The sequence below is a fragment of the Tyto alba genome, unplaced genomic scaffold (genome assembly GCF_018691265.1).
Source record: "Tyto alba isolate M040663 unplaced genomic scaffold, T.alba_DEE_v4.0 Super-Scaffold_42, whole genome shotgun sequence".
NCBI lineage: Eukaryota > Metazoa > Chordata > Aves > Strigiformes > Tytonidae > Tyto > Tyto alba.
This window is the reverse complement of record NW_024881318.1, coordinates 16,005,377-16,017,785: the sequence shown is the minus strand read 5'-3', so window position 1 is coordinate 16,017,785 and position 12,409 is coordinate 16,005,377. Positions and strand designations below refer to the sequence as shown.

The following is a 12,409-nucleotide window of genomic DNA, read 5'->3' as shown; positions in this document are numbered from 1 at the left end:
TACATCCATCCTGGATCTTTCACGATCTACAGTGGGAGTTCACATAACTTCCATAATAAAATTGTTTATGTGAATAAATTAGTTTATTGATGCCAGTGATCAGCAAATGTTTTATGGGAATGTACAGTCTATAAACAGAACTTTTGCAAATTTTTGTAGTGGTTTTAAAGTGAATTACAGCAGCTGAAATGACTAAAAAATTTATCAAAGTAAAAAAGTTCTTGTATTTGCATTTGTAACAGCAACATATCATGATTTTAAAAGGGACACAAACATAATTCTGTGAACTGCTTTGTTTACAACTAGCAGGAAGGTTGATAACTATTCTGGTTACATTTTTCCTAGAATAAAACAGAGCACTGCTCACTGGGAGTCCTGCACTAAGCCAAAAAGGTTTCTGCTGCTTGAACTCCTCTAGGGACAGCAGAGCCACATCCAGCCACGCTGCAGTCATGCAGCTACATCCATACCACGTACCCTGGAGCTTGGAAGCCCCAGCAAAGAGTATTAATGGGAGCACAGGGCTGCAGTCCCTTAATCTTCCCTTCTAGGTGAAACTAATCCTTGTTCTAGCAAATCAACCTTCATGTATGACTGGAGGAGACTCAGTAATCAAATCCTGTGCTGTTGTCAGTAGTTGTCTTATGTGTCTCAGTCACAAGTCTGAGAGTATTCTGAAAGCTTTTCCTCACAGTGTCACAGACTTGATGTCTTAAAGTGCTATAAAAATGAGATACAGGTTTCCATCTGCTTCCATGAAATGACCCAAATACACATAGAAAGTTTTTAATTTCCTTGTGTTGTGGAGGCCTTTTTCAATAATGTCTGACTACAACCTCCCTTTCACATATGCAGGCCATGCTCAGTTCTCCAACAGAAGTTACCTTTGTTGCTAGCTTTGGATTTCCTAGTATTAGAGTTGATAGTCTGTTTTTTCTTTATTTACTTTTATAAGTAGATTGTTAAATTTTGGAAAGGAATTAAAATTTGAATGCTGTGAAATTGCTTAAAGCAAGGGAATTGTACTGCTAGCAAGAAATTTTAGGACATATGTTTTAACTGCCATACATGGGGACACTGCTATATAGAAAACATATGTTGTATAGAGGAATATTTTCAGATTTCCCAAGTATTATTATCTATGGATTACTGTTCTTATCTTCCAAATAGTTTCCCATGTTATTTATTCGGAGATGTGAGGCAAGGAAAAGCTTTATTCCTAAACATTCTGCAAAATAGCCTAACACTTATGCCTGGCACCATAGTAACAGTGCTGTTAGGCCCTTTGCTTCCTAGGAGAAGGATTAAAGTCACAGAGGTACAGTGACCCACTGTCTGCATATTAATTGTTATGAATTAATTTGCTGTGAAATAATTGCACAATTAATTTAACAAGAGTTAATAAACAAGGCTTCTTTAGTCATTTCAGTCTTTGGGATTATTGTGGGCATAATGCCACTATTTTAATGCCTTTTTATCAAACTACAACCTTTCAAACTGTAATATTGCAATACTTTTTTTACACTGGATTTGTAGCACAGGACCTACCTCAAATTATTACAAAACTGTGTGGAAGGCAGGCCCCTGGAAACTGGCTTTCCTTAGGTTCACACCAGGTTAATGTGGCATTTTGGTTCATGTTTCTTTCTGTTAAATATGTGGGAGTTTTTGTAAGTGGAACTGTTAGGAAATAACCCACATTTTATGTATGGGATGTCTCTGTGTCTCTCATCATTACTCTGCTTTGCCTCTTGTGATGAGTGATGTGTATTAGTTATCTAGAAAACAAGAAGTCTTCCCTTGTATTATGGCATTACCATTTTTGGTCAAGATTTTTACCAAAACATCCTAAACGTGGAATTCAGGATTGAGAATCACAGGGTTATGGTTTCGCTCATACACTTCAGTATGTATTCTGCTTAAACAGCCTTCCCAGCGTCAGAAAGAAAAGATCAGCAAAAATACCCTTGCTGTGAATAGCCTGATGCTGCTGAGTTGCCTCTTATCTGCAAGTAATCCAAGAACCATTCATAGCCCTTAAACCTGCTTCAGGGCCTGCAGGAGCCCTTTCTGAGGCTGACAACTAAATTGAGAATAAGAAAAGTGCTTTCTAACATGTTGCTTCAGCTCTCTGATCCAAAAGAGCTCTGCTTAACACCTTTTCAACTTGATTAAAGGATACTCGTACCTGATTTAGCCCAGACATTCAGCAAAACTGACTTGCACAGCTGTTACTGTATTCTGGCATGTGGAGTATGACCAGTGTGTACTCCTCGTGCTAGAGGATTTCTGCAGTTCATCTCCAGCCTACATGGATTACTGTTAATTTTTTTTTTGTCTTTCTCTTGCAGGGGTGCGGCGCCAGATTGCCCACTGCATGCGGAAGGGAAGTGGGGCGATCAAAAACTCCTTCTGCGACCCAGCAACACAGCCAAACGGGCGACAAAAAAAGTGCTATGAAAAGGACTGTCCACCCAGGTAACAGACACTGGGAGTGCTCTGGTAATGCTAAATAGCAGCCTTACTCCAAGGAAAACGTTGGTTCTAATACCAGATTAGTGTGGCATCTGCAGCCTGCCATAGTGAGAGCACCCAACCATTTCCAAGTAAAGTAGCAGAAACCCAGTAATGGACAAATTAGGAGTGAGCTGCCTTAAGAGGTTTCCAATGCAAGTTACTGAGCAGTCTGTGCTGGGAATGGCACAGGTTGCTGTCACATCTATATGGATACTCTTTTTGTTCAGTTTAGGTGCAGGTGTGTCTGAAAACAGTATAAATTCTTACTTACTTTAAAAATCCTATTCCTGTTTTAGCTCAAGGGATGATGGATTACTGTGTGTTCCAAAAACTAACTTGCAGAGGGGTTTTTTTAAGCCTTTTGATGCTGTTTTTCAGTACTTTTTGATACTCCGTTGTCCTTTTTATGAGAGAGGATGAGTAGAAATGCCCACTGCTATAACCCTAGTTATTATACCTTCTTTATAGTGCTTATTATTTGGCATCTTTTTATCATGTCTCTTCTTATTTTTTCCTCTTAGTGAAGTGCAGTTTTTTCATTCAGTGGTAGCATAGGAATAATTTTTTCCATTCCCATAGCATTAGTTTAATTCATCTTCACCTCTGTTTTTTCTGTTCTACTATTTTAGCAAGTAGGGTAAGGAAGACTAAGCACAGGAAACATTCCAGGTGACAGCAGAACTATGGGCTTGTAAAATAGGCACAGATTTGCTGGAAGGGATCAGTCCTGGTTTTAGTTTCACGCTTTAGGTACTGGAACATCTTGGGCTTGTCTTTCATTGCCTTCAGAAATTGTTTATCATGCTGTTCTCAATGATATACTAGTTTTTCCCGAGTAATTCTAGTTAAATCAGAATAAAATTGAAGTCATTACAATGATTCCCTTAAAGTGTATCACATTACATTTGCCAGCAATGAATTTCATGAAGCTTTCATGTAAAAAAGTCTTCATGGATGTTTGCTTTATTAGTTGTTTTCCTAGTATCTTCACTGTTGTGAAGTATGTGCCTCCCCTGAGAATTACATCTTTGTGCTTGCAGCCTCTATAAATGACTGTTAAAAACATAAACTACCAGCATTTCATAATTCTTTGTAGATTGCTAGGAAATCAGTTGACAGTAGATCAAATTTATTAACTAGCTGACTAGTTAAGAGCTGAGGCTACTCACATACATGGAGTCTTTTTTATTTATAGCATGTATAAACTGCTATTTATTCCAAAGTTCCAGATAAGCTCAATTTATCCCGTTTGTTCTAAGTGACTGTATTATTCAGACCTGCTCTTGAAACTCAGGGAGCAGAATTTGTCCCTTGTTGGGCAGATTGCAGAATTATGTGACGTGTGAATCAAGCTCTTCTGCAGGCCAGGCAGAAAAGCTGTCATATGCTGCCAGCCTGATGCTTTTCAAGCTCATTCTGCACTGGAGAGGAAAGCACTAACTATCCTTCTGAGGATAGCAAAATACTGACAAAATGCAGGGCAGGAAACCCATAATGTATTTAGTTCTAGGGTCATGTTGTGTATTTATTTTTCTCTTAATAACAGAAGAGTGACTGTAGCAGTTTGACCAAGGGTCTCTCTCAGTCCCTGTTCTGTCTCACAGCAAGGCCTACATGCCTAAGGAATAGTAAACACAAGGCAAGCAAAAATTATATTTCTTTCTCATACTCTTCCAGCTTCCAAGTAGTTTTAATTCAGGGCATTTCCACAGGCTTCTATCATTTGTCTAATCAGTAACCTCCAGTGGACCTCTCTTTGGAGTACTTCTGCAGCCTTCCTCTGCAGCCTTGTAAAAGTTCTATCATATATAACTTCCTCTGCAAGAAGTCCCACAGCTTTAATATGTGTGAAACACCACCTCATTTTAATTATTTTGAACCTAGATCTCACTAGCTTCTGTTGGTGGCCCTGAGTTCTTCTTTTGGAAGAGATGACAGTGAAGAAGGAAGTCCTATCCACCCTTCTGAAGCCCTTCATTTTGTAGATCTGATCTCTGTTCGAGACTGTAGTCCCAGCATGGGATTTAGTTGGTATTTAATTTCCATGGTGTATGTGTCACCTCTAATCCGGACAGATGGTTACACATCTTCATCTGAAATGCAAGACAGCACTTTGTGCAGTTTGATGGTTCTAAAGAAAATCTGGATGTTGGAGGAAGGTGTGACTGTCCCATACAACATGATACAAGATAACTGAGAGTTCATGTGAAGCTGCCAAAGACCAAGTGTGCTGTAGAGAGGTGGCTAAATTCTGTGCTAGACTTGAGGACAGTGCTGTTAAACACAACACTGCAGGGGACCTTTGGTTAGTGCTGCAGCCATGGGACTGAAACTATTAGATGATCACATTCTTCCCAACAGTGAAACAGTTTCTTTACGGGAACATCCTATCTAAAACAAGAAGGATGTTCCCTTGCATAACCCTTCCTTTTATGATCTGCTGAATCCCACTGATGGGAAACAGGCTACCGTGGAACTAGCTACTAGATCTAAATCAGAATTAAATAATTTATCAAACTGCAGCTATAGGCAAAGAATAACTTTACTATAGTGTTTGTGACTCTCACGAACCAGATCCTTCAGGAAGTTAATTATAAACTGTTTAAATGACAGGCTTCTGAGAAGTCGAAGTCTTAACTTTTTTTTTTGTTAGCTGATTTGGTCTACGTTTATCTTTCCCACACTTTCTACTAAAAGATTCTGGAGAAAACCAATTATTTAAAATGTCTCAATATAGGTATGCCACATGCTGACTCAGAACAAAATAAAGATAGCTGAACAGTTGAGAGTTAAAATGTCATACAACCGTTCATGTAAAACATGAGTGATACTGCTTGGCAGGAGTGCAACAAGACTATAGGTTAAATGCAGGCTTTTTTTCATGTCATGCTATTGAAAATTATTTCCAGTTCTGTGTTTCTTTGGTGGACAGGTATTTAGCTTCATAGGTGTTAATGATAAAAAACAATAGATACTACTTGAAGAACAAGAGTGAGATTTTAACCACTCACAGTATTGTGAATAAAAGTTTTGCTCTCCCCTGTAAAGAATATTTCCTGGACCCTTTTTAACCTGACTTGAACAGATTAACCGTAAATAGATTATTTTACAAGTACTTGGGATCTTCTGCTTTTTATTGTCCTATATTGTCCTGCTTCCAGACTGCTGAGTAGACTCCAGCAGCATAATAAGAATAGGAAATCTCGTTTCTGTTATAAAACATAGAGTGAAAGTCAGTACCTTCTTGGTATCTGCTGTGACTGGTGCTGTACAAGTACATAGTGAAAGAAGACAATCTTTCTTTAGGTGTGACACAATATGGTGGGAGGAACATTCAGCCCCATAGGCATGAATATAGTAAACTTTGGTTCCAGAATCCCATGCTACTACTTTTTCAGCAGAATCCATACCTTGACCTTGTTCAGCTCACATCATCTAGGTATAGATGAGGATTGCATAATGGACAAGGCTGTTGTGACCCACCTTAATTGTTACAGACCTTCAAAACTCAGTGTGGGAAGAAAAGAGGTAGGTCTCATTTAAGGCAGCTGAATGCCACTTGACAGAATCAGATTTTCCCCCTACCTCTGTCCCAAGCTGTATTGTCAGAGCTGAGCACTCACAGCTGCAGCTGAAAACTAACTGGGGTTATGCTTTTACCAGACAGACTGCTCTCTAGTTCAACAGCCTAAGGAAAATCAGTGCTCACACAAATTAATTACCCAAATCATGCATGTTGCTTGTTTGTTTGTTATCACAATCTTTCCATCTCATGCCTGTCTGTGGAGATAAGGCAGTCCTGTCACTTTGCAGGGACCAGGTGATGCATTAACATTTAAGAACCACTCAGTTGCTGTAGTGGTAAATGCCATCTGAAATCAGAGGTAGGAACAACTATTAGATGATGACTTCCGTAAGGCTTCAGTTTCCACCAACTTGTCCCAGCCTCTCACCACAGTCTGAAGAGCTAGATCCTAGTTTTCTTCCCCATATCCTCTTCCTTGCCAAGCATTCTTGCTGTGTGTTTGATTTAAAGAAAGCCTCGTTTATAAACTGCCCAAAGCTGTGTCTAGCAGTGCCCTCCACTCTTTAGCTTACAGCTGGGAGGTCCGACAGTGTGATTGTTTCCATTTAGAAGTTGTGCGTTTAGATCTCAGATTGCTGTCGATTCTGGATGTGTGCTCAGCAGCCACCTCATCACCTCCAGTTTTGGTTATACCTCTGCAGTGTGAGGAGACAGCAGGAGCTCCAAGATAAATAGAGTTTGGCAAAGCAGTCACTCAGGTGCTGCTCCCTTCTGTGTGGTCCAGGACCTGCTTTGGGGCACCCTGTACCAGAACAGACAAATGGACGGTTGATGTTCTGCTGTCCCCGCTTTGCCTTTCTTCCCCTTCAGCTGTGATGCCGCAGTTCAGAAACCCTCAGTGGGGACCATGAAGAGGCAAGAGTGCATGTGTTGCCATGTTAAGTTTCCCATGCTAGAGTGTTTAAGGCATGTGCATGTAACCTAGAATGGAAATAGGAAAATGCACCAACAGAAACTCCAGTTACTGCTAGAATAAGCTTTCAGTCAGAGCAACTTTTTTGAAGTGTATGGGGTAAACATGGTGTTGATCAGCTAACTACTTGGCTCATCAGTACCATCTGTTACCTGCACTAAATGAGGAAGAACTCTATAGAAAAAGTTACATGACTACATGTAATTTAAGATTGATCATGAAGGTGCAATTAGATAAAATCTTAATTCTGGGGTTTCCTAAATTTGGAGCACCTTATTTTCTTCCATGACTTTTCAGAAAAATTTTGTGTGCAGTAGTCAATCATGCACCATTACTGCTGGTCTGATAATTTATTGCTAGGAGTTAGGTATTTAAACCTGCAAACTGCTGAACCCTCACTCAGAGCCATTTGAAAACAGTGAGGGAGAGGGTGTCATCTTAGCATGTCTGTAGCTTGAAATATATGATCTAGTTTCATTAAAATTAATAGAGCAATTTGCATACTTCAAGTTGCTTTTGTGCCAAACTAGAGATGATGAAATTGTAAAGAAGATGCAAGAGATGAAAACCACCCTTAATTGTCTTGATTCAGGTTGAGATAATACATTTTTCTTTTTTTATTGCTGTGTTCCACTGAGGTACGCTCACTTTTTCTCTTAAATCACTTGTTAGTTTTTCTTTGTTGTTTGCAGAAGTGTGGAAGAGGAAGAAACAATCTAAAGAAAGGCAGGAGGAGAAAAATAATTTGTTTTTTTATTGCAGCAATGTCCAGAGGCCTCGCACAGGGCTGCGGTGGCAATGGGCTGCATTCTAGAGCATGTAGCAAAACCATCTGTCTCCCAGAGGGCTCCTAGGGTAATTTAAAAGGAAAAGCGGTGTGTATACATAGCTAAAGAGAAGTAAGGTAGGTGTAGGTACCCCAGAGAAGACCAGATGGTTGCACAAATGAGCTGTGTGCATAGCTTGATTGCTCTGAGTATTTTTTTTTTTTTTAAATGGTTAGGAATAGATATCAGTGCTTTCGACATCAATGACAGCTCATTTGTAACTGAAGAATGAATTTATCAGGAAACAGAGAAGGAACATGGAAAATACAGAGGAAAGAGGAGAGGGATTGTAAGCAAACTGAAGAAGGCAGAAATGCAGTAAGATGGGAGACAAAGCAAGAAGCAAAAACTGTTATAAAACTGATAAAGAGATCACAGACGTTGAACTTTGATGTATTTATCAGAATGGTACTATATTGCTCTAAATTCTTTTACCTTAAAAGGAAAAAGATACAATAGAATGGTGTTGGTTGTAAGCCAAAACCAACTTTTTCCCCCCTTTCTGTCTAGAAAGTTGTTTAAATACATCCTTGTTTTGTTTTCAGCATAAGGCTTTGTCATGACCTGCTTCAAAACTCAAAAACAAGTAATATTCTCTAGTTTTGTGGTTTACAGTTCACAGCTGGGCCAGATTTTTTATATAGCAGCTTGGAGCTATGTTCTTGCTTAGGGCACCCAAAACAGGAAGGAAAAAGTATTTTCTTGTTTGTTTGCTGGGTTTTTTTTTAAGTGTAAAGGTAAATCTTTAGGCAAATATCACAGTTGATGCCAGTGCTTCTCAAATAGTAGAAACCCAGAAATTTTTGCCCTCCTTTCTTATCATCAAAGGCAGGTATGTAGATATTTGATCCACTCTGGGTCAGCATGAGAAGAAATAGGTGGATGAAGCTGGAGAAAGGCTAAGGTAAACCAAATATGAAGGGGACAGCTCCTGTCATCAAGGCATTTCCCATTGGAAAATACTGCAGTAGAGGAAACTTTTATCTTTCATTTGGTGGAACATCGCATAGCTTGCTACAGAAGACCAGCTTTAATCAGGAGACACACACGTAGGAGGCTCATTTTTACTTCATGAAGAAACAAAATACAGAAAAGTGCAGCCTAGAGCAGACCCAGAGACTAGGTCCAGAGGTGCAGTGCTGCGGGGCGCTGATCCCACATGGGTGCGCACAGCACAGCTCTGACCAGATGGGTTTTGGGGGTTGTGTGCCTTATTGCTTCCCCTTCTGGAGGTGACACAGGGCCAGTTTGAGCACTTGTGCAGTACTGGCTGCACAGACATGTGTGAGGGGACCTTCTTCACCTCTATGCTGTCATTACAGACCCTCCAGTCATTCTCATTTCTTAACTCTTTCTGTACTGAGGTAGCAATAAGCAGATAAACAGTAGGATAGAGTAAATAGATTACTAAACTTCCTAGCAGTTCCTCAAATTTGGATTTTAAAGACCATCTACTCAGTGGATCTTACACATTGTAGAAGCATAATACTTGGTGCCTACTGCTGTCTGGGAATCAGCATCTTTAGTGACTGGCTGGTAATGAAACACAGGGTGGAGGGGAAGCTTGAGTGATCTAGACTTAATATGAAAAGCATATATCCAAACGAAGTCTCTGACTTTTTCCTTAACGTGCTTGTGATGGAATGTTTTCTGATTTTTCTCGCCCCCCTGGTTTTCAGATGGTGGGCAGGAGAGTGGCAGAAATGTTCAACCACGTGTGGCCCAACAGGCCAGAAGAAGCGAACTGTACTTTGCATCCAGACAGTGGGATCTGATGAGCAGGCGCTGGCTGTCACAGAGTGCCAGCACCTGCTTAAACCAAAGACCCATCTGTCATGCAACAGAGATGTCTTGTGCCCGTCTGACTGGACAGTGAGCAACTGGACTGAGGTAAATTCATGTCAAGTGTCATATTGAACTGTCATATTGAACGTTTTTTTCAAAATAACCTATTATAGTCAGCAGAGAGGACCAATGACCTGCTTTTTTGCCTTTTTTTTTTTTTTTAAGATGTCCTCACAGATCCTTTGTGCAGAAGAAGAAAAGCTGCCCTGCTTGCTAAAGACCTCAGCAAGTGTTGGGTGTTAACTATTTCTAGGGGCTTGGCTTGCTGAGCTTTTGGGACTGTAGAACAGAGCAGAAAAAGTCTGTGCAACACTCATTAGTGCTGTGGACCAGATGGAGGGAGGCTCTGTGTCATGTGTGTAGGCCTGCAAAGAAGCATTTTTACATTCTTTGCACTCATATCTCTTGCATTCATAACACTGCTGATTTTGCCATAGCATGCAAGCTTTTTCTTTTTAGTATTAATCTGAAGTCCTAACAAACACTAGAATATTTGTGTGTCCTTCAAGAGTTAATTAAATATTGTGCAATTGTTTCACTGGCAGCTGATGAACTTCAGAATGTGAGGTCATTAAAATGATGACGTGTTCATGGTTCACCTCACAAATAGGCCGTTTAGCTGTCAGTGTAGCTGATAATCATGAGAAAATGCACAACAAATATTTTGCATTTCAGTTATCAATAAAAATGAAGTTTACTATATTTTTCAAAACTTCCAAGACCAATGATTTGAATGGAGGAGCTGAATGCACCATTAGTAAGTTTGCTGATGGTGCCAAACTGGGAGGTGCTGTTGACTCTCTTGAGGGACAGGGGGCCTTGCAGAGGGATCTGGATAGGTTGGAGCGCTGGGCAGTGATTAATGGGATGAAATTGAACAAGTCCAAATGCCGGATTCTGCACCTGGGATGGAGTAACGCCGGGCACAAGTATAAACTGGGAGAGGAGTGTCTGGAGAGCGGCCCTGCAGAAAGGGGCCCGGGGGTGCTGGTGGGCAGCAGGCTCAGTGTGAGCCAGCCACGTGCCCTGGCAGCCCAGGGGGCAAAGCCCACCCCGGGGTGCATCAGACGCGGCATCACCGGCCGGGCAAAAGCGGTGCCTGTCCCGCTGTGCTCAGCCTTGGTGCGGCCTCACCCGGCGTGCTGGGTGCGGTGCTGGGCCCCACCGTTTAGGGGTGTTAATGGTCTTAAATGGATCCAGAGGAGGGCAACAAAGCTGGGGAGAGGGCTGGAAGGCCCGTCCTGTGGGGAGCGGCTGAGGGCTTTGGATTTGTCTGGATCTGGAGAAAAGGAGGCTGAGGGGCGACCTCACTGCTCCCTACAGCTTCCTGAGGAGAGGACACGGAGAGGGAGGTGCTGAGCTCTTCTCCCTGGTACCCAGTGACAGGACACATGGGGATGGCTCAAAGCAGCGCCAGGGGAGGCTCAGACTGGACATTAGGAAGCGTTTCTTTACCGAGAGGGTGGTCAAACACTGGCACAGGCTTCCTAGAGAGGCAGTCGATGCATCAGGCCTGTCAGTGTTTAAGAGGCATTTGGACAGTGCCCGAAATGGCGTGCTTTAACTTTTGGTCTGCCCTGAAGTGGTCAGGCAGTTGGACCAAATGATCAGTGTAGGTCCCCTCCAACTGAAATAGTCTATTCTATTCTATTCTATTCTATTCTATTCTATTCTATTCTATTCTATTCTATTCTATTCTATTCTATTCTATTCTATTCTATTCTATTCTATTCTATTCTATTCTATTCTATTCATTATATTCTATCCTATTCTATTCTATTCCATTCCATTCCCTTCCCTTTTGGAAAACTCCTCTTCCTTCTTTCTCCTAACTCTTCTTTTTACCACACTCACTGTTGTGTTTGCGAGCAGATTCAGATAATGAATTAATATAATTTTGTGACAGTATTAATTCAGGGTCTGCTCTGCTTACAAACCATCATCACTGAATGTTGATTTTTCAGTGAATTGAGTAGCCACCATGTTTTAACTGCCTGTGGAAAAAATAGGGTGGGATTACTTGGCTAGCCATATGATCATATAGAAATGGCATGCTGTTACAGAATACAGCCAGTGCTCATGTGTTGTTGGATTACATTTGCAAGTTACTGACAGAAAAAAATTTCTACACCTGTAGAAATTGAGGAGGGAGTGTAACACAGGCTATTTCACCTGCACAAATGACAGGATTGTCGGGAGACTTGGAACTGCAGAATGTTCCTCACTGATGAATGTAAGGGAGAGATTTTACACAGGCAGAACTTCCTTTTGCTTTGAACTTACCTGGCTGTTAGAAAATCATTCCATATCTTATAAGCTGAATACACTTAATTAGGCAGATAATAGGGATAGAGCATTGTAGCCATTCTGAAATCTCTTTTTAGTACATGGCCATAATCTAAAGCAGACATTTTCAAAGGTAATTCTAGGAGACAGCCATTACCACAAAAAGCTAATGAGGTTGGATGTTCCTTTTAACTCACACGAATGTTAACTTAAATCATCCAAGTTGCAAAGTCAGACAGAATAAGTGTGTTCTATTTCTGTGTAAGCAGCAACATGGTGCTAGTAATTTCTATCTTCGTCAATAAGAAAAATCCTTTACTGAATAACTTTAGAGGTCAGATTGCAGCTGATGTAAATTTTCATAGCTCTGAGTATTTTAAATGTGCTATACAGCTGAAAGTGCAAGGAGGACAGACAGATTAACTAATGACTGTA

At 40.8% G+C, this 12,409-nt stretch overlaps 1 protein-coding gene across 2 annotated transcripts in view; it reads left to right on the top strand.

The window, feature by feature from the left end:
* ADAMTS12 (ADAM metallopeptidase with thrombospondin type 1 motif 12) overlaps positions 1 to 12,409 on the top strand; it is a 181,975-nt gene that overhangs the window by 148,018 nt on the left and 21,548 nt on the right. For both annotated transcript variants that reach the window (XM_042804887.1, XM_042804888.1), the window contains 2 exons: positions 2,352 to 2,478; positions 9,523 to 9,733. In XM_042804887.1, coding sequence (XP_042660821.1) covers positions 2,352 to 2,478; positions 9,523 to 9,733 — 338 coding nt within the window. The remainder of the gene's footprint in view (positions 1 to 2,351; positions 2,479 to 9,522; positions 9,734 to 12,409) is intronic.